Source organism: Condylura cristata, unplaced genomic scaffold (assembly GCF_000260355.1).
Source record: "Condylura cristata isolate star-nosed mole 26May11 unplaced genomic scaffold, ConCri1.0 scaffold00013, whole genome shotgun sequence".
Lineage (NCBI taxonomy): Eukaryota > Metazoa > Chordata > Mammalia > Eulipotyphla > Talpidae > Condylura > Condylura cristata.
The window spans coordinates 40,126,792-40,150,201 of NW_004567114.1; the positions used below are offsets into that span (position 1 = coordinate 40,126,792).

At 39.1% G+C, this 23,410-nt stretch overlaps 1 protein-coding gene across 1 annotated transcript in view; it reads left to right on the top strand.

Annotated features, from left to right (window-relative positions):
• The first annotated feature begins 8,597 nt into the window (after window positions 1–8,597).
• Window positions 8,598–23,410, top strand: part of MDGA2 (MAM domain containing glycosylphosphatidylinositol anchor 2) — a 663,419-nt gene continuing 648,606 nt past the window's right edge. Inside the window, exon 1 of the mRNA XM_004681901.2 lies at window positions 8,598–9,425. Coding sequence (XP_004681958.1) covers window positions 9,146–9,425 — 280 coding nt within the window. The 5' untranslated portion in view covers window positions 8,598–9,145. The remainder of the gene's footprint in view (window positions 9,426–23,410) is intronic.

A 23,410-nucleotide genomic window follows, 5' to 3' on the forward strand; every position in this document is an offset into this window, starting at 1 on the left:
TATAATTAAATAACCTTCCTAATGTGGGGTAAGAGGGGGAGGGAGTAGAGCACAGTGGACTCTGGTGGAGGATTATAGGTGTTTTCATGTTGGGCAAGGTTTTGTAACATACATCTGAAAAGGTGAGTATCTATACCCTCAGATCATATACACTGTTGTAAACCACTGTTACCTCAATAAATATAGTTAAGATATATAAAAAGGAAGATAGGAGAAAGTGATAAATTCTTCTCTTTTGGTCACAAGAGAGTAAGAAAAAGAGAGAAGAAAGAAGTCAGAGATTTCCTGTATCCAGACTTGTTAAATAGCAAGGGTGGTGTGTATATCATCTAGCAGGAGGACACAGGGCAGAGAACTTCTGCTTTGAATCATCTCTCAGATGTCCTGAGTTCCTCACCCCATGTGGAGAGCAGCTTCTTCAAACTGAACTTGGTAGCAACATTTCATCAAGTTTAGTTTTCCAGGTTTGCTCTGGTACCCCAAGAAAGGACAGGACCACCTATGTTTTAACAAACATTATTCCATTTAACTTTCCGGAAATTCTCCTGTGAAAGTCCTTTATATATGTAGAAACTCATGCACTACTGAAGTTAGTTGACTTGTCGAAGCTAGGAAAGTAATATTTCATAACAATGTATTTGAAAACTTTCTAAAGACAAAGATCTGGGAGAGGCACCAAAAATCTAAGCCCAGTAATCTGCATGTAGGTGTTTATCCAAGGGGAAGTTGAGTCTCTATATGTTTCCTAGCAAAGTTCCACTTAGGGTAACTGGTAATTAAAAAAATTTATTCTGTAATAATTTCAGAGTCTCGAAGTCTGAAGTGAGTATGTCAGCAGGGCTATGCTCTCTAAACGTGGTGGGAGAATCTGTTCCTCACTTTGTCCTAGCTTTTAGTGTCACCAGCAGGCCGCAGTGTTCTTTAACTTGTAGCTGCACCAAGAATGTCTCTGACAGATGACTCTTTGTCTCGACTGTCACATGGTGTTCTCCCCAGTGTGTGTCTATTGCTGTGCCTTTTCCTCTTCTAAGGCCACCTGTCATATTGGGTTAAGGGCTCATCCTAGTCAAGTATAACCTTATTATAAGTGTTAATATCTGCTACAACCCTATTTCCAAAACAGGTCATATTCTGAGATTCTGAGAAGGACATGAAAGAAGGGGCACGATCCACCTCAAGCCAAAATCTCTGCTCCTTCCCTCCTGTATTCTTGCTTATTGATCCACATCAGTGAGTCAGTCACATCTGTTTGCTTGTCCAGTTATTTCTTTGCCCTTCTGGTTTAATGGCACATTGGGGCACTTGCTGCTCCAGCTTCCTAATAATCAACTTCTGGCCTTCAGGAAATTTGTCTTCTTGGGATACTCCAAATAGTAGTACCTGGTTCTACTCCCACACCACCTTGTTTATAGAGGGTTAGATTGTGCAGCTATGCCAATATTTTGAAATATGATCTGATTCCTTCTAGTTTTTCTGCTTTAAGGGTTTATTGCTGTGGAACATTCCTTCAAGGACAGGGCAAGAGCCAGGGCGAAAAAGTAGTGTTAGATATCTGAGGTAAATAAAGGTTTTTTGGGGAGCTCTCAGACCCAGAATTTATTAATCTCTTGCTTGAAGGATTTGACAGCAAGAGTTTTTTTTTTTTTTTCTTCCTATAAACCAAACCAGAGAGCAAACAGAATTTAAGATTACAATAAAGTTCACTTTTCTCTTTGGAAGGACGATAAACTTCCCTCTAATTTGGTGGGAGTTCTGAGGTAGGGAGAATAGAGGATCCAAAAGAGGGAAAAGAGACAGCATAGTTGGGAGGTAGGTGTAGGCATGTTCTGAGGAGGGCTTTGCTGTCAGTGTCCTGGGTGCATAGAATAACTAGAATTATTCTTATACTTTAAGAATTGCCTGGCATAGGCACTTGATTTTTTTTTTATTCTTGTTTTAGTTTTGAATGAAAATTCCCTCACAGAGTATAAACTCTGGGAATTTACAAGCAAGTAGAAATGTCAACATGTTACATTTAGGTGAAGAGTATGAAAAGTACTTCCATTTGATTTCAATGATATATAAAAGGTTCAGACTTTGCTGCTTGTCCCAGATAGAAAGGACAGTGTTTTGATGACTGGGGCCAGGGAGAAGGCTTAGTTTAGAATGAGGCAGAAGCTGAATTTTTAGGACTAATGGGTGAAGATGTGGACAATGAGTAAGCAGATACCCAAAGGTCAGGTGAGGGCTGCAGTGTAAAGAGGAAGAAGATACAGCTCCCTGTTATCATGACAAAACATGCATCAAACATTTCTGAGATGAGGCGAAGGGGAAGAACAAATGAGAAAAATCCTGAAAAATTGAGTAATTACATAAAAAAGAGATTACATTTTAAAACAACTATAGAGACTTCACTTTTCAGTTTTTCTTAATATTAGTTAATATAAGTAACTTGTTAGCAGATTGAGCTTAAGGTGAGTTTAATTATGGAGAATATGGATAATAATGGAGAATTATGGATAAGCATTGCTGTGTTACTTTTTATTATGATATAAATTAATTATATTATTGGCATAACAAGTTTCAAAACTACCAGCTGATTATGCCCCAAATATCCTTTTCTTTATTTACTATAACATAGATCTTTAAATTGTACCAACTATAGAATCTTGGAAAGAAATTTGCTCATCTCTTTTTTATTCCTTTCTGTTTTGTCTGTGGCTTGTCAAATAATTTCTTTGTCAGAACCAGTGAGCTTCTTTATATCTCAACCTCAAAATTTCTAATCCAACTTTGATGCTGCTCTTTAATCTGGACTATGGGTGACCTAGAAGTGTAAGCAGTGCCTCAATAGTAATCTGTTTTTAAAAGATAGTAAACCAAGCATAGCGATCAGCAGAAACTTCTCTGGGTTAATATTTAAGCAATGGACTTCTCCAAGGAGGCCAGCAATGTAGCACTTTCAAAAATGATCCTGAAGCACAATTGTACTCTCAACTTTTTAAGTTTTCTGAAGACATTAAGATCTTTCTAAATACTGAAATGCCAGTCCAGATAATCTATGGAGGGGCTTCAAAATTCAATGTGATTGTACAGAAATGGGACAGATAAACTTGGAAAGAGAGCAAGTGAATTCAATGCATTTAGAGAGAAACACTTCATCATCATTTAAAACGGAAGTTTTGGAATTGTCAGCTAATCTCAAAATGGAAATCAATTGGAATTTTAGCCCCATTTATTAATGCTCTCTAACAAAAATAAAGAAAAATATTAGGAGTAATAATAATATAACACTGAGCACTATGTGTCATGTGTCAAGTTATGTAACTTGTATGATTTTTTTGAAATTCTTAGAAATCTCTTGGATTTCTTTTTCATTTTATTGAATAATGGAAATGTCAAGATTATACTCACTTCAGCGATTCAAGCACAAGACAGTCAAAGGTTGGATTTTTACTGTTATGCAATGCTACTCTGCACCAAACATCTTCTACTCCAGAACAAATCAGCATTGTGACTGCTCCTGAAGTAGTGTCAGAATTACAATGAGTTCGAGGGAGACATGCCAAAATAAGACCCAATCTAAAATTACCACAGCGATTTTAATAGGCTTTTAAACAATAATCATGGTTCAGGATACAAACTGTACAGAAACCAGGAGTAGTTCACAAAATCTAAAAGTTTAAAACTAGAAACTAGCATGTCTGTCTTGGAGAGAGGCATATATGAGGGAATGATTTTTACCAAAGGAGCAAGAACTCTGAAAATTTACAATTTTTAAGCTCAAAATAGATCATCATCAAATATTCTAAAGCCCCTGCCTCCTGTTTTGAGCCTCTGCCTCTCTTTTCCTGTTGTCATCCTGGCAGCCACAATATATCTGAGACCTTAGCCCCATCATCTGGTAACAAATTACCTTGGCATTTATTCAACAGTATTCATATGTTCAATGTCTTCTTGGGTAACTCCTTTTTAATTTGCTCACTCCCTGGATTTGCTCACTCTAGGGACTAAACATGGATATTTTTGTTTTTGCCTTATCATATGTCTGCTCCATTTCTCTCAGCTCACAAAGTAGGCATTTAATGCGCTACCTTATTTTAATATTAAAAGTTGTTTTAAAAAAAAAAAAGTTGTTCTCATTGCCCTTGTTTTGTTCTCACTAAAGTTCTTCAAGGGACAATCCTGCTTCCCAATACAAAGTACTTGTCTGATACATAAGCCATTGTTTGGGTTCTGCCATTTATGAACAACTGCTCTGTCTGCCTCCAGGTAATGACCAGTATCTGCTGTATAGCCCAATGCTTTGCTCTGTCTCTGTAATAGGAAATTGTCTTAGTATCATCTGAAATAGTTTTATTTGCAGATGTTTAGATTTCTAAGATAGCATACTCCAAGCTAATATTAAATAAATAGTAAGAAATAAAATTAGGTGGACAGACATTTAGCTAGAGATTCTGTACCTTATAGAAATGGTTTCTATTTTAGGATTTAATCACATTTTTTTTAAATCTAGGTTACTTTTAAGGAGATCTGGTCATTGGGCAGAGGTCTATAAAGTGACAGTTTACATTTTTAGGCATCACATCTAAGCCCCACATTGCAGGTTTCTAAACAGATTTTGAGAATATCAAAAGGAGATTGAGCTAATGATAAAAAGACTAGGCTAGGAGTTCATAAATGTAGTCATTTGAGGTGTGACTCAGGGTGGGTTTATAGTCCCAGTAAACTTTGATATGAGCCAAGGATTTATAACCCAAAAGAGTAACACAAGGATAGGGAAGTATGGAACAACAGGTCAAAGTGTGCAGTTCCTGAGAGTTTACTTATACACCCCTGATGCCTTCTATATTCTTGTTTTATTTTTACAAACTAGAAAGGGAATAGTATGTATAGGACAGTGTGACTTAAAGGGCCAGGAGTGGAATAGGGAATAGCAGTACTTAATAAACACATTCTTGTATTTGCTTTGTGGAAAGCTATATTGGAAAGGACAGGTTTGCCACTATACTATCCTACATAGCTGTATCTCCAATTTCTTGTTTTTGTTTTTTTTTTTTTTTTCTCCTTTCCATTCCTTTGGCCATGACTCCCTCCATGGCTTCTGTCAGTACCTTGGTCAGAATATCATGCTCATATGGAGAATGGAAATAGAAATTTAAAATGAAATTGCAGTCAATGAAGGTTATTAAGGAAATTAGGACTGTTAAGAGGAGATCCCCTAAATTTTCATGCTTCTGTCATCACAAATGACAAAGTATCTTGATGCTCCTCTTAGAGACAGAGGGACACTCTTGAATGGCCTATGGTATTGGTGCAATATGGGATTCCTTAGGTTCTTTGCACAACTATACTCACAATGCAAAATATAAAACCCTTCAAGCAACTTATATTGTTCCTTTAGGAAACTACTTTAATTTAGGAAACTACTAACTGGGTCTCATTGAGCATATCCTGGGCCTGACTAGTCTTAGGACAAGTCTCCTAGAAGCTTTTCTCCTCCCCCATCCCCTTACAGCAAATTTCTTCCTGCCTGTTCTTAAACCTCAGCTCAGGTCCACCACCTGGAGGCCTTGAAGAGTTAGTGCTAAGGTGTATCTGTGTTCATATATCAAGCTTGTTTGACCAGGGCAGTCAAAAACAAAAGCTAAATTGAAAGATGGAAAATATATATATATATACCTTGGTTGACTGAACTGATCAAAATTTTCTTTAAGTGATCTATCAGTATTTTCTTAGAAACATAATGCATTGAATCCAGGACAATTTTATTTTTATTGTTATGTAACTTGATTAATGCCTGCAGGTAATATCAACCACCCTGTGCCCTAATACTTTATTGCATTTATAGTGTAAATAGAACTTAGTGGTACATGTGTTCATCACTCACCCAGTTCACTAAATCTTGTACCTCTTATAAGAAGGGGTTGTGTGTTATATATTTTTGAAGATCCAATATTTAGGTGATGCATATTGATGTAAAGTCTGACCCAGAGTAGCTACATCTGACTGTTTTCTCAACTGAAATAAACTATAAATTTACCATATCATTCAGGTTCTCTACAAACTCCAAATATTTCATTCAAGAACTGCTGAGGGTTGCACAACTGTATCTTCCTTCCTATGCACTAACAAGGTGTGTGTATTCAGAGATCTGTAGTTTCTGAAGCTTACGTCCTGAAGTTGAAGGTTGAAAAAAATAATCCTCATTAAGTATACTCATTGAGTCTGGGCTCCTTTGTTAAAGTGGTACATGTTAATATAAAAAACTATTTCATTCAAGAGTCCAGGAAGCAGAGAGCTTAACAAATCCATAAATAAGCGTAATTAATAAAATAAATTCCAAATAAAAAGAAAGAAAAATGACAGTACAGATACCAGGTGGAGTACTATTTTAGAACACGAGCAGCTGATATCTGGAACTGAGTGGTGGACAAGATATAGTCAGAGTTGAGATTTAAGAGAGGACTTGTAGTTTATTGGCCCTTGGCTGTTATGCTGCAGTGTACTGGAACAATCTACTTTGAAAAGACAGATCTCCAGAAACGGAAGATGAACATCCCAGCCCCCTCCCCCACACAGAGGTGAGTTTCACTTTACTCTTCAGAAATGCCACACGTTCGTTGAGTTTTGCCTCTACATAGATGCATAATTCTATCTATGTCAAAGAGGCATTTTTTAAAGAGAGGACCCTGAACACTACAGGAGGCATCCCTTGGGTCTCCCTCAACATCTTTGATTCCTCTCATTTTGTAAACCCAGAGCATAAACTAAACGTGCATGGAACCCTATACAAACATTATGCACAATTATCTTAAGTGAGGAAAAGACCTTGGTGAATACAATGGGGGCTATTCATTTTCCTTTGCTTGGAACATCCCCCTTGCACACACCCCCCTCCCCCAAGTAGTAGTGGGAGAGGGACCTGCAATGTTACACCAATCTATTATGGGAGCAGATAAACGAATGCTACCAGATTTTTCCATAGCAAGTACTTTTGTAATATGAGTATAAATGTACCTTTTAAACCATTTGAATCACTTCCCTATCCATTTGCTCTTCGAATGGGGAAGAATATTCAGCAAAGTGTATTGCACGCAGGAAACACTAATTATCCAGGCTACAAAAACAAATCACCAAGCACTACTGTATTTCCAATTTCACCCTATTAATTTTTGGTGAAGTATTTCTATACTTGTTCCAATGCAAATTAATATGCCTAGTAGTTTTTAATTTGTTTGTAACTATGGATTTCTTAAGTTCCTCCAGCACCAGAGCTAGTTCCGCCTCCTTGAGAGCCCCTGTCTTTTAAAAAACAGATTTTTCCAAGCACTGAACTTTAGTAGAAAATGCTGCATATAAGCCCCCCCCCCCAGAAAAAAAATCACAAAAACAAACAAAAAAACTAAGAACTAAGCTCTGGACTCCCAAGTGTCGCGCCTCCCCCCACCCCCCTCAAAACCCTCTGGGCCTTCAGTGCTGTGAAGACCGTATTTCCATTTAAAAGGACCGAAATGGGGAGGAAACGCCACCACTTCCAAATGCCAGGGCCTGCTCTGCCTTCTGGTCAAGCAGAACCGATACTGGAAGACCTTGGGCGGCGGGGAGGGGTCGTGTGTCCAGCAGTCTGGTCTAAGGAGGCAGCAGGACCTCAGCGTGCACGCGCCAGCAGCGGCATCAGAAATAATAAGCGGCGGAGCTCCGGGGGAGTCGGGGGAGGCCTCGGCGGGGAAGCTGGAGGCCGGATGCCGCTGGCCTCGCCGAGCCTTTCGGTGCTGTCCATACTGATGAGCTCCTCGGCTGACACTGGAAAGCCAAGCGAAGGAGGAGCGGAGCAGGCAGAGGAGGCAGAGGAGGCGCGGAGGAAGGCGGCTGAGTCGCGCACCCGGCTTTGACGTCGCCCGGCTGCGGCTAGCAGCTCGCGCTCTCAGCACGTAGCGCACAACGTGACCACACACAGCCTTCCTCTCCGGCAGCCCGTCCGCCCGTCCGCCCGCTCCCAGCTTCGCCGCCCTCCTCCTCCTCCTCCTTTTCGCCTCCGCGGCGCGCACCCCCGCGCATACCCCGGGATTCCGACTGGCGTCGAGCTCTGGGCGCTCCGCCGCCCGGCCGGGCACCTCTGCCGCATCTGGGGCCCGCGCCGCGGCCACGCAGCCGGTGTCCTCCTCAGGCAGCCGCTCCCGCGTTCGCCTCCGAATGCCAGCACTACGTTAGCCCAGGCGGGGAACCCCTTCTACGGCGCCCGCCTCTAAACTCCCGCCTGTCCCGACCGCCCCCACCCTTCTACCTGGCGGGGGCGGCGCGGAAACGAAGAGGACGCGCGCGGTGCCGGTGGGCACGCGTAGACGTGTGTGCGGATCCGGGGTCTGTTTGGCATTCTCCGGCGCGCGCAAGTGGCGGTGCCTGACTCCGCTAGCGGCTCCCGGAATCGGTGCAGCCGGCCCGAGCCTCCTCTGGCTGGCGGGCGCTGAGGGCTATTTCGGAGAACGTTGGTGTGGCGGCGGCAGCTGAGGCTGGTGCCCGAGAGAGCTCCAGACGCACACTGTGCTCCCTGTCGGTCCCTCTCCTCCTCCTCCCTCCTCCCTCCCCTACTTCCCCACCCCCGTCGCTCTCGCCCCACTCCTCCTCTTCCTCCTCCTCCTCTTCCTCCTCTCCCCGCTCGGCGATGCGAGCCTGTATCTTGTAACAGGATTGGCGTTGCAATGGCAACTGATGGAATGGGGGAAGGCAAGACAGCAGGGCTGGGGGCTCCGGACTGCGGGCGGGCGGGCCGCTGCCGCCGCTTGACGCTCCTCCGGGGACCTTCGCGAGTTACTTTGTAAAGGCGAACCCAGGCGAGGAAGCCCCCGCTCGGCGCCCCGAGTCCGAGGCCACTTCCTGCTCCGGGGCTGCTCGCGCCAGGCTCGCACCGCTCGGCACCCCCGACCCCTCGCCCGCGCCCGCCGCCAGCCCAGCGCGCCGCCGCCGCTGCGGAGACTCGAGCCCGCTACCCTGAAGAACACTTCGCCTCCCGGCTCCCCTCCCTTCACGCCCCCTGCTCCTTCCCGGCGTCTGCGGTCTCCCCGGGCGCCCGATGTGAGTGTGGCGCGTGTGCGAGTGTGTGTCCGGGTATTGTGTTGTGAAAGTGTGTGTGTCAGGATAGCGTGTTGTGGAAGTGTGTGTGTGTATGAGTGTGGGGTGTGCGGAGCTCCTGCGCTCGGCTCGCAGCCGCCGCGGGGAAAGGACGGACGGACGACGCTTCCTTCTTCGGCGAGCGGTTCCCGGGGACCGCGGCTCGGCCCGGGTACGAGTGGAGCGCGCCCGCCTGGCCGCCGGCCTCTGGAAGGTCCCGCTGAGTCCCCCCTGGGCTGGATATGTTCATGTTCACGTGAAGATGGATTTAGTGTACGGTCTCGTGTGGCTGCTGACAGTCCTCCTGGAGGGGATCTCTGGCCAAGGAGTGTACGGTGAGTGGAATCGCGACGCTATCGTGACCTTGTGATTCTTAGGCAAGATAGGCTGGTGAGCGAAAATGCACGACTCGCGCCGTGACGGGGCCCCTCCCGGCGTGGCATTTGATTTACACTTCATCACGTTATTGGGAGCATTAAGGAGGCAGCGAGCGCGCTGCGGATTGGGCTGCGAGCCGCTCCTCCAGCACCTGGGCTCGGGCTAAGAGTTGGGTCGAGCCGACAACCTCGCACTTGTGCGAACCAGTGGCTTGGCACTTGATTTATCCCCGCTGGGGACCCGGGCTCTGGCAGTCTTTGATTTAATAACGATTTGGCTTCCTGCTGGCCGAGGTGTCGGTGCCGCGGTTCCCCCCAAAGGGAATCTTCGAATGTGACCCCAGTGAGCGCCCCATCTCTCTCCGCCCTCTGCCGCCGCCTCCTCTCCACCTTTTCCTTTTTTGTGTGAATACCTACATGACTTGATTTTCTGGCTCAGGAAGTGGGGTGACAGTGGAGTCGCGTTTGTGCACCAGCCGTTGCCATGAGCACTGACTTGGGGAGGGGAAAATAGCAGGCAAGATTCTTGGTGCCAGATACAATTAAGGGACATGTTTATGTGAATGGATGAGCAAATGCATGAATGAACGGACGACCAAGTCCGCGCGTCTCGGCTCCGGGGCAGGACACGAGCTCCCTGCAACAGGAACACAATTTCAGTTCTTTGGAAAACCCAGGTCTGGGCGGGTTAGGACCGAGAGAAGGGCGAGCTTATTAATTCGGAGATTTGTAAGTCCTCAAGAACAAATCCAGGTTCCTTTGCCTGTCAGCAGTTGGCACCCTTGGCTTTCGGGACTGAGAGACACACACGCTGGCTGAAATGTGCGTCTTCTCCTGGGACAGGCAGGCGGTGCCACAGAGGGAAAAATAACTTTTCTGTCCTGGAGGTAATGGAAGGGGGGTTAAGGAGTGGCCCTTGAGGGACAGCAGGCCAAGATTCGTGCACAGCTCCGGGGCTCAACATTCATAGAATATGTGTTGGAAATTCAGCCCACTGCCTGTGGTCTCTCTCAGGGGCTCCGACCCTAGGGCAACAGTGCCCTCTCAATAAAGGCATTCCGGGGTGGGAGTGGGGCGGGAGAGGAAGGGCAAAGAGTGGTTCGATGGGAGTTTTTCCTGCAGATCCTAACATTGACTGTCAAATGGGCATGGGTACTGTGGGGGCCTTAAATTCTCAAACTCTCTGGGAATGTGGAGTGAACAGTGCTGGAATGTTTGGGATGGATGCAGGAGATCCCACCCAGCCTTTACTTTTTTCACTGTGCTCTGTTTTAGGTTGAGTAGTGTTGGGGGCTGCAGGATGCTCTTCTGAGCTGTGAGCTTGACACTGCTGCCCCTCCCCTTTTCTTCTTAGTACCCTCCTTGCCTGGCATAGATATGTCACTTTCTTCCACCTCTAAGCATCTTAATGTCTCCTTTCCCTAAATGAGAGGGAGAGCTTGCTTGATGATAATGGTGGTGATGGTGGTGATAATGGTGGTGATATCAGAGACTGAGACTTCTGGCATATCTTATGCTTGGCAGCTTGCAGAAGGTGAGGCCTCCAGGAGAGCAGTGATTAATATAATATCCTCTGGAATTCTGCTGATATCTGGTGACCCCAAGCAGCTGAAAATGGCCAGGATTCTAGGAATGAGACATGTTGGATATAAAGCCTTCTTGGGAGCTGTTTCTGAATATGGGAGAGTCTGACTTCATATCCAATATCCAAGTCTTTATTTGTCTCATTGGTGCAGGTGATTGCAAGTCTAAGGAATTAAAACAAAACAAAACAAAAATCTGTGTATGTATGTGTAAAGGGGCTAATGAGAAGTGAGAAAGAAGGGTGTGGATGACTTGGAACTGACTGCATCAGAAAGGCAAGGTTCCATTTTCCTGCCACTTTTTGTCTCAGGTTATTTGTCCTGGCATGTCTCATGTTGGCAGTGGAGAAGGGTAGGATGTAGGAGCCGAGATAAGAAGGAAACAGTTACATTAAAATTATCTTCTGACCATGTTTCTCAACAATAAAGGTAGAGGCAGTTCCTCATTTGTGATGAAGGTGATGGTCTTTTGTTTTTTAATATTGATGTGATTATTAGTCACTTGGCTAGAAGTAGAGCTGACTGAAAATTAATCAGCATCTTTGATCATTAAAAATGCCATTGCTATTAGGTGGTGAAAAAATGCACGGATATATATATAAAACTTTCAGGTATATCTTTCACATGGCATAAGTTGGTGTTTCTGAGTGGAAACCATCATTACCTTTCATCATCAATGTCACCTGTAAACTTGTTAGAAATGAGGAATCCTGGGTCCCTCCCAGACTTTCTAAATAAGAAATTTAGAGTGTGTGAGCAAGCAGTCTGTGATCATTACCTCAGGCAGTGATTCTGATGATTGCTATAATCTGAGAACTACTGCAAACAGACTTCAGATTTCTTTGCTCTGACTTTGTAAATAGTGATATTTCTTAAAGTCATTTTACTTTTACTTGTGGATGTGTTAATAGGAAGGAGAACAACTTTTTTTTTTTCATTTAGTTGTATCAATCATTTGTTTATAAGGGATGTAGATATAAGGGTATAAAGTGTGTTTTATGAAGAGACTTGAAAAAATATATATTTTTTTAAAAGGACACTTATAAACAGAGACTTTAAAGATCTACACAAAAGTTTAGTAGCATAACAGTTTATATTCCTATGCACATTTATTTTACTGTATTTGTCTGATATACCCATTTTTACTACATGCAGAGTATTATTTTTTATACTATGTTCTAGTAACTAGGTCTCCAAAGAAAATAAAAACTGCACAATAGCTGAGATTTTTGTATATGTGGCAGTTGGAGTATCCTTTACTATATATCTTCCTGTTTACCCTTTGCAAATAATTTTAATGTCACTCAAAAACTTAATAAAACAGGGCATAGATTGATGTGTAATCCTTAATTATTCAATAACAGAAATGTCATTACAGTAATATAAATTATTGGAAAATACTTCTGATTGGAAAAATTTAAAAAAATTATAAATAAGCAACATCAGAAAAAACATAAGAAATATTAAGAACATGATTTTAAATATTTTAACATATAATACCCATTTGGTGTATTTTTTAAAATCCATTTACTTAAATTAGTTATTCTCCATAAATTTTAATGTTACTGGCATTCAATTATTTTCTTCAAAATATTCCTGGAACTTTTGTTTAAATTTTCTCTCTATGGACTTAAACATCACTGAAAACCAGAAAGTCACAAAATGAACAGTGATACTTTTAATTTTAAATTGTGTTTCACTGCCTTTGCATTAAATATAAAGATAGCACCTGGGGTTACATTGTGAATTTCAGTTATGTATATATTTCCTGAAATACTTAAAGCTGGATGATCCCAACTATTTTCCTAGCTTTGAAAGACTTTGTAAGTCATTATATAGCAGTAAGTTGTCTGGGCTGATTGTGTTTTCTAGAAATCATGTTGATAATAATAGAATATCTAGAATTTTATTTCTTGTAAATATCTCAGTTGTCATGTTGAAAATGAGAAAAAAAATCTGCCCATTGATACACACTATAATTTTATCTCTGGTCCATTATGTACTTAATTTCCAGAGAAAATAAAACATGTAATACACATCAGGACAAATTCATACTGTGAATTAAAAACAAGAAGGTCCATGTCTGAATAGTTTTTAATAGACATCAAGTAAGCCAGTGCCTTGGTGTTCTGAAATATTTAATGTAAAGTCCATTAATAGCTTCTAGGATGCTTTAGAAGCAATAAATAGAATCAGTTTAACAAACACAGCATGGGACAAATTAATGAACTATATTCAGGTGATATCAATTATTCTCATTTTCTGAGAATGATACCCAGTAGCAGTTAGACAGAAAAATCATAGTGGGAACCAGGAGATAAAGTAGATAGGATGGATCTGAAAGATATTTCAGACTGTCAGTAAGTTGAATCTGGATGGAGAGATTTTGATCTAAAAAGAGCAGAAAGCTAAAAAGAGCAGAAGTTGATCATTGTGCCCAGGTCTAAAATGTTGCCAATCTAACAGTTAACCCAAGGTCCACTAAATACCGACTTTGTCCAGCTTGAGTTTGTAGAGACCCTTTCCTCAAATGTTACTTTTGAACGAACATATATTTAAAGTGTCAGCCTGTGGGAAAAAGGAGGAGATGACTTTAATAATGGTTACTTCAAAATACCAGTCTTAAGCTCTATCACATAAATCAGCCTTAGGCTTGTCTCTTCCCACCCTTCACCCCATTGTCTTTACATCCACTTTAACACACGAGGACTCTTTCATACTGTTGCCACCTTGGCCACTACCAGAAGAGAGAGTGGCTGTCCATTGTATCTTGGATTATTTTTGTCCAGTCACGGTTGTTCTTATTGGTAGTGTTACGGAGAATTGATATGTAAAGCAGGGAGATGATTGTATTTTACAGTGTTAACTTGTTCATGTCTTACATGTGCCCAGGGAAGCCCCCTAAGTAGGCTATTGAAAATTTTAGATGGAGCAGATTGTACAAGCCTCAGGAATCAGTTTATAAGAAGTCACTGTAAGACCCAGAGTTCAGACAATTATTAGTTAGAGGTAAGTGATTAAGATGAGACAATTCTAATGACCAGATGTCACAAAAGAAATCTGAGAAAAATATTTCTATGATCTGGTTTCTTGATTTAACCTTTTATCTTTGGTTCTAACTTTTTTTACATTGTAAGATTACTTCAGCTTTTGTTTTATAAGGTGAACCACCTTAAACCTTTTTTTTGATGAGCAGGTACACACAAACTTTTTTTTTAATGAAGTTGAATGATTTACTGTTTATTTTCCATCAAGACTGTTGCTTTACTGTACAAAAATAGCACCAGCAAACACACTATATTTCAAAATTAAGATAGTATTGTTCATCTGTATTGTAGAACTGACAACTGTTTTTCTCCACTGCCATTCAGTTCTAATGGAAAGCTTATTAAATATTTTGATCCAAATCCAGAGATGGATATAAGGAAGTCACAATATTAACTAAGGTTTATATTAGAACGTTACCTTTAAATTACATACTTTTTATAACAAATTTGTTTTTTCCATGTAATTTTAGGAATTCTGATTATAAATGGAGCCTACCTTAAAAGAACACAGTGTTATGAAAAAGACCTATATTGTATTTATCTGTAATCATTAGAAAGTTAAGGGATATTTTCTTCCAATAACACTGTTGCAAGTAGTTTCTGTTTCCATTGGTATTGCTAAAAGTTGCTTTTATATCTTCTATCCTTAACTGAGACAACTTTGCTATATGAAGTTAAGGGGGTTTCATTTTCACTCAATAGATTTTTATGTTTCCTCTATGCTTCTTTATTCATTAGTTAATCTAGTTCTGAAGGACTGTTCAGTGTCATTTTGATCAACCATCTGCATAACAAGATTTGTTTGACAAGTTGTGGATTTTCTGCGAGTGCTTCATTAATTTCCGTTACTTTTTTTAAATTATATTTTTGTCCCAACTTCAGTCAGGGTATAGTAAACGTCTTCCAAAGTGTCCTTTGAAAAATCACTGATTTTCACTATTCCAGTCATATATTCTGCTGTTGTCCATTCAGTATGGTCTGAATTTACACACAGAGAACAGAGCAGATCTCCTAGACCCAGCATCTGGATGGCACACAGCCACTGCCCTCAATACCTTACCTTAAAGGATGTGGTGCCTTGATCCCTTGGTCTGTATAATTTTAGAACCCAATATTTTAATATGATTGATAGAGGCCTTTGACTGTAGAATGTGCCTTATGGGTTCTATTTATATAGTAAGTCACTATTGAAAACCATAGTCTTGGGCTGTTTTCCAACTGTAAAGGGGATTTATCACTCATTTTCTCCAGCCTGGTGCTCATGTTTTAAGAAGAGTCTTGCCAAACTTGGACTTAGGTTTTGTAACCCACAAAGAATAATAGCATATATACATGCCTCATCCTGGAACAGGGCTCTATAACTTGTGTTCTTTGGCCAACCGCAATAAACTAAGTGGGTGTGCTATCAGCTTAGAGTTAAATTTCCAGTAGATCTTACTCTCACTGTTGCCTTATTTGGAAGAAAAAGCAAACTATTATATCGAATGCACATCAGGTATGAATAGGGTGAATGTTTTTATCTTCATTGTAATTGCCATTAACACAATAGTCCCAGAAAATGAAATTTCATTCCTTGCTTCAATAACTGTCAATGTAAATATATTACATAGAGCAGACTGAATAAATGATTGAATTCATTGAAACTGTATTGTATATTTACTTTCTAATCTAATAAACTTTTGACCCTGTAAAATCATAAAGTGGTAGTGAGAAAAGACTTTTAAGATGTTATTAAATTTTCCCACTAATCAAAGACACAATAGCTTTGCATTATGTGTGTCAGATGGTGGTTTTATGCTCTTTGTGAAATTTCTTTATAGGAAAAGTTTCAGAACTCTGTTTTCCAGAGTCCAGGCACATTCATTTCATTGGACATGTATATATGTACACACACACACACACACACACACACACATATACATAGATGTGTGTATATATATATATGTATATATATATACACACATCTATGTATATATGTTATACACACACACACATATATATATTTATATATTTGTCAACTTACTAAAATTCATCAAGCTTCATTATTGAAATATGCACTTACTTTTGATTTTGCACAAGTATAATTTCATTTTTTTCTTATCTGTACCACTTTGCACTGATCCCAGCTATGTTCTTTTTTATATTGTGCTTTACTTCTTTTTCAAGATTTTATATCACTTTTAATATTGTGTTTTAAAACAGTGTATATCATTTCCTGTTGAAATCATTAACTGAATTTCCATTTCATAATCCAAGTCATACATTTTCTAACACTTTAGAATCACTAAAGAGGATTCCAAATATTAAGAAGAAATTTTGTTTTTTTAAGCTAGTATTTTATTATACATTTATCAGTTTAAAGCCATTATGGTAGGATCAAAAGTATTTGAAATTATGATGTAATATATTCTTTTGTTTTGTAGTCTGCCACCTCTAATTTTTTGCATAAAACAGGAGACATCAATGTCTTGTATTTCCTAGTCAGACTGTGAAAAAGACAGTTGTGGTTCACAGATAGGGTCAAGTATGGACTTCTTACCAAAGCTGCAAGTAGCATGTCTCTTGTCTTAGTTTATTATAATGACTCTGGGATGGATAAACATAACTGAGCAAGTCTGTGGAAAGAGAAACTTATCTGATTGAAAGAGGAAGGGTTGTTTTACAACTAAAGCGCTTAGAGTATTAAAGAACAGCACAGAAAACAGAGATCTCCAAGGTATGAGTGGGAAGTCAGATGTTAGCCTAAAAAGGTTATTAGTAAGGCACATCTGCCTTTTAAGAAATAGCAAAAAAGAAAAATAAAGACATTTCAGAAGCAACTAGAACTTTGCTTAGATGAATCAAGCAGAGGAAAAGAGAATTATGTCTGTTATTTGGCTGAAAGATATCTTCAGCAAGGTTTTTCTAGTCTCCTGAAAGGTAAAGAATGAAGGGGCATAAGAATTCATAAGCAGAGCCTGTGGTCTGTGACAACCAGATTATTCTTCCTGATAATCAATTGTGAGATTCAGTGTATAAATGATTGGCAACAATTAAGCTCCTGGACATTCTATAATTTACTTCTGAGTAGGACTATGGATTACATCCATGCTTAACTTCAGCTAAATCTCCCATCAAAGAGGAGGGGGTACCCATGTCTATTTTCAAAAGGGTAGAAAAATCAGAGGAAGATTTGCCACTTTTCAGAAATTGTGACTAGTGGAAATTCTAGACAGATTTAGGTCAAGTTCTGATAAATTTAGTTACCAATTTAATCTATAATTGCTCTGGAGAATACATGTACTTAGGCATATAGAGTCCATGACACAAAGAACTTAAAAGTTAATCAAGGAGTAAAGCAAAATAAGAAAACCAAAATAAAGCTATGAGAAATGGGCAAATGCTTATGTCTAGCAAGTGAAAGAGATAATATAGTTAATGTTATATTGGATGAACCTTGAAATATCTGGTCCATTCTGAGATGAGCTTTCAAAGTGGTTTGGCATAATATAAAGAGGGAAGAAAAATCATCACTACAAGATGTATCCCAATTGTAGTAATAGTGGTTCAGAAAGATAGGTAACCATGCAATTTGTGTCTAACAAGCCGTAACCAATTTCTCCTGAGTTTGCCCTACTGAAAAGTTTTATCTATGCCATTATTCCTCAAAGTCTGTAGGCTTGTGGAAGAAGTGTTAGGGTGTGATATTATAGAACTTGCCCATATATTTATGTTCACCAAAAATACTGAGTTTGTCTATAGTCAGTTTGAAGCCAACTAATCTGCTTATCAGAAGATAGTTGTCTCAAGTTCCTGTCAGATATTTAGCCTTCCCCAATGCTAAACAAACTTGGACAGCTTTGAAAATTCATAGCTAGAGTTTCTTTTGCATTAAAAGTGAGTTTTCAAAGCCTTTTTATAGAGTGCTTACTACTTAGGAGCAGCGGGCTGTAGGTCCAAAATGACTTAAAACATCATGTTGTTCTTTACAAATGTACAGCTACTGAGATGAATGCATTGCCCTTATGAAAAGAGGGGTATGTGCTTCCAGTGTTGTTTTTCATTCTTGTGGAAGACAGCATGAGGTGTTTGAAAACTCTCAGAAAATGTGTGCTTTCTTGTTTAGCTGCTGCATTACCATGTGACCACAGACAAAACTGTTAACCTCTTCACCCTCAGTTTTTACATGTAAATAGTACAAAAAAAAAAAAAAGGTTGTATTTTTATACCTGGGGTAGAGGAAAAATGCAAGGAGAATTTCCTGTTTTCTTAATTCACAGATACTCTAGAAATTGGACCTCATAATACAAAATGCTCTTTGGTTTGTAGTGTAAAGTACCGTGAAGTAACAAAGAATAAGTAAATGTTCTCTAGAAGTAATAATTCAGTATGTCAGTCTAGCAGAAGATAACCAGTTTATTTTTGAGCAGTGTTACACTATTAACTTTTTGATGTTATATCTTATCTGCATATGTGTTTGGGATTGCTTCTCAGGCTAGCTTTCCATCTTTATCCACATAATCTTGGGTCTCCATCTGTTCCTCACTGATGGGCTGGTGATAGTGAAGGGCTGATATCACTCCTCATTTATGAACTCCAGAGAAGTTCATAATTTGTGTAATCTAAATATCATAGTCATTGGTAAACATATACATTTATATATGGATTCAAACATACACATACATCTTGTTTTTGTATCAAGGAATAAGAATATTCTCACTATCCTACCATTTTGAAACTAACTGATAAAAATAGTAGTATGGAAAGTAATTCATACAAATAGCAAAATCAAAGATATGTGTGTAAGAATAGTTACATGATGCTTTAAAAATAAAAAAAAAAGAAAATGAAGGTAAGCATTAAAGGGGCTCTCATAAACTTGTACAAAATTTCTTATTTTAAATAGTCCTTAAATTAGACAGTCTATAAATATCTATATCTATCTAAATGCATTTAAATATGTAAATGATATTTGGCAAGCACTTTCTATTTTTTGAAGGTGTAAGGTAGTTCATGTCAATAATCTCTGTTCATGTAACTAACTAGATGGGCAAAATGAATCAGGTCCATTGTCTGAGTGTCAGAATATTTGCTAGATGTTGGCTGGGAAGAGTGGTCAGTGCCTTAATAGGGAAAAAGTTTATCTTTTTTTTTGGGGGGGGGGTTATCTTTACTCAGGAATTTAATAGACCATAAGATTATTAGTTGAAAAAATTTTCTACTTTATGTGGAATGAACAGTATCGACATTGCTAAGCAAGTCAACATCAGCATATACAGGTGGGCTGCATTCTGCTGTTTCCATTGGAGAATTAGGAATGGTATTGACAAGAAGTGGATAGTTGATGTTTTTTGTCCTGGTTCTGAACCCACTCCTTCTTTCTCATGGCTTATTCTATGCCACTATTACAGTTCCATATTTTATTTAGTTCAAGTTTACACCCGACTATACCACCTATATCCCTCCTGTGTAATAAAGCAGACATTCTTTAAAAGAATTTTTAGTTTAAGTCTCCAATTAATGGGAATCCAAATCTTGGCTAATTTTGCTCTTCCTTTGACTTGTATAGATCCATCAAAATGTAGATGCTTAAAGAGGCACAGTTCTTGCATTATTCCTTACAACAGTGTAAGCTACATGATGACACCATCACTGTGAAGATTGAGGCTTAGAAGCTTCCCATTCTTTACTGAGGACAAGAATAACTCAGTCTGAAATAATCTGCCTTTTTACTCAGAGGCTATAGTTGTTCTCTGATTATTCCCTGTGCCTCATGCTCACACATCTCTCCAGTTGCAGAAGCTGGCTGTTAAAACTGGCCTTCTTCTTGCTAACTATGATTTCATGAGGCTACTGTTGAACTACATTATAATTACATAATTTTGGCCAATATTTCAGAAAGCATTCAATTTTTTTTAAGATTTATTTATTTATACATACAGATGTGGGGTACAGGCCAGAGGTGCAGGGGTGGTGAGAGGATTCACCAGAGACAGAGTGGGGAGCAGAACAGGCTGACTGATGAAGTACACTGCTGAGGGGAGCAGCGGGCGGGTCAGGAGAGGTCTGCTGTGCTATGTGGCATCACCTCCGGGGCAGGCAGGGATCAAACTCATGCCGAAGTGGCTTTAGCTTCTTAGTGCTGTGCTTTAACGCGCTGTGCCACCAGGGAGGGCCCAAAAGCATTCAAATTTTAAATTTTAAGTCATCATTGGAAACTCACTTGTTAATGTCTTTACTCTCTAAGTTTACTTACACAAGGTACTTTGAAACATTTGTGCCTAACCACTTACAGCTTCAAAAACATGGTAAAGAAGATATATTGAATACAAGCCTGTTATCAACCCTGTATCTCCCTATCTATGCACATACTGCATATATGTATATACTACAAAATTTATATTCATATCTATTTATTAACTCTACCTAAGTGTACATATATGTACATTCATAGAATATGTTTCAGGGGAGTAGCTGAACTTTAGGTTAAGCGGGAGGAATTGGATGCCTTGCCTACTCCTTTTGCACAGCTGACTCTGATTCAGTGTTGACAGCAGGACATGCAGTCTCTCATCTCACATTCATTTTATTTTTAAAAATATCTTTTGTGATACATTCATATTTGTATTGCTGAACATTTTACAGCATTACCTTTGGAAACTTGAATTACTTCTCTTTTCTTCTATTTTGTTTTTGCATTTGCCAGAAGAGAAATGTTACTTAGCTGCCTAACAACTATGCATGTACAGTTTATTTGGCCTCTACTGCAGTGATATATGCCCTTCATGTCTATATTCACTCTATGCTCAGAAGGCATCTTTCCTGTTCTGATAGTTGGGACTTTCTAGCGGTCTTTTCTTCTTATAAGTGATATTGTAGAGATTAGAAATATCTTAGTGCATGTAAAATATAAACTTCATTTAAGTAGTTTGTATTATATTCTATATTTTCTAGATATTCCTGATAGTCAAACATAGGATATTGTGAATTATTATAAAATAATTATCACTTCTCAAGTGTCTGCTTTATATTGTACATGCTGTACTAGAACTTCTGTATATACTATGCTGTACTCTCATCTTTGAACAGATGAGAAGTTTGAAACTCCTGAAGTGTTAAGTAGCTAGCATATAGTTGCTATAGCTGAATGTGGATTCACATGTGAAATGTATATAAATATAAATACCTGTATGTACTCCAACATATTATATATGTTGAATATGTTTATACTTATAATTATTAAAATATGTAAATTAACTAGTTCATATTGTGCCATGAACTAGTTAACTAACTCAAACTAACTCACTAGTTAACTCAAGCTATGTATGTTTGAGATGCAGATTGGATGATCAAAGGAAGTATATACAGGTAGGTAATGTCAGCACTTTATATAATTTTTTTTTCTTGGAAAAAAAAGACATGGTTTATGATTTTGCCTTTTCTTTTCTTAAGAATTGAAATACCCATATTGAGGCCTCTCTCTGGTTTAATTTATTTTTGGGCTGATAGGATATTTTAAGCTTATTCATAATTAGTGACCTGTAAAAATGAAGACATGGCTCTCTGAGATATTCTGAAAATAGTTATATTCCTCATGTAAAAGAGTAGGCTTTCACTTGTAAAAAGCAACCACTGTCAAGTGTACCACTTTATTTCCTCCAGACTGATTAGCAATCACTGGCCTTGCTAAGATTGATAGTTGAATGTCGTATTTGGCCTGATTTTTGCCTTGAGCTCCCTTAGGGTTGTGCTTGGGCATTTTTTGCACAGTTAATTGAGGAGACTATATCAGCAGGTTTCTTTTCTTAAAAATCTTGTTGTGCTCAAGAGGACAGTTGATTGCAAGCTCTGCCCTTCTTTTAGCTGCCACTGAGTTCCTCGAGCCTCAAAGCTTGCAAATTAGTGCAGTTTAGTGATTTGTTTTAGGCTTTTGGTTACAGCAGTCACTGCTATGAAAGTCATTTTTCCTCCTATGCTTTTTGAATGCAGTTATTGTGCCATATAGTATAATCCTGTACCATTTTGGCTATTGAGTGATTGATACAGAAAGTGCTTCGATAGGAAACCATTTCAAGAGAGAACAGGAAAGGTATTATATTCGGCTGTAGTGTCATGCATTCCTAAGCAGCTGATGTTTGTCTTTAACTGATAACCACCCTCCAAATTTTCAGGAGCATTTGAGCCTTTAGAACTTTTAACTCTTAATTCAGTTTGGCTGCAAATGCAGTGCTCTGAAATTCATTATACTTCCACATTTTACAATTGGGAATGCAGTAATTCTTTTGTATAACTATGTTGTTATTATATTTAAAGCCAGACCTTTTTTATGAATGTGAAGAAACAGCAGTTTTGTGATTCTTCCCCACCCCCACTGAATACTGACTTCTGTATAACAAGTACTTGGAAACTATTGGGGTGTTACTATTTTACATTGAAAATTGTGATAATATTGTCAAATGGAATGAACCATCCTGTATTTTGTAATTTAAGATTCCCACATTAAACTGCAAGCCTTTGTAAAGGAGCACAGTAAAGAGTGACTCAGAGTTCAAAAGACTTTTATCATAGGTTTTGTTTTTCTTTACACATTTAATACTATATTTGAAGTATGCTCTGCTTTTATGTCTTTCTCTTTCTCTACTTTCAATTTTTACATTCTGTGATAATTAGATACATACTCTATTTTGGATGGTGTACAGTATCTCTTAATCATTGAGGTATATAAAAGTATATACCTAAATTTCAGTTCATATGTATGTTATGGTTTATCACTTAATGTGATCATTATATGTTTATAATTAATAATACTAATTCAATGAAGTTGCTAAAAAATTGGACTAGGGATTCTTAAATGTTGATAATCTCTTCTGAGCTTGAAAAATGACATTTGAATATCTTTAGTATGACAAAAGTTAAAGTTTAGATAATTTTAAAGGTTATTCTAAAATTCTTCTAAGAGTATTTTCAGGTGGCTTAAGTATTGACTGTTTCTCACTCATTGTGCATAGCTGTCATCCTCCTAACAATTATGACATTGTAGAGGTTTTCTCATTATTAACGAATGACTGAACATCTCTACACATGGGAAGTTATTGATAAAGCAAATAATGAAAATCAGTAAAGCAGATATCCAACATACTCTTGTGATGTGCTCTGTGGATTGAACTTGAGGTTGTACAGGTAAATGCAGGTGAATTAGCCTGGCCATAGTATTGACAGAGAAGTTGGTGCAATCAACTGGAATAGATTCATTGCTATGAAGAACAGGCTCCAGTCATAAACTTTGCATGGATCAAGGCAGGATGAATTGTCAGCACTTCATAGATTGACTTCC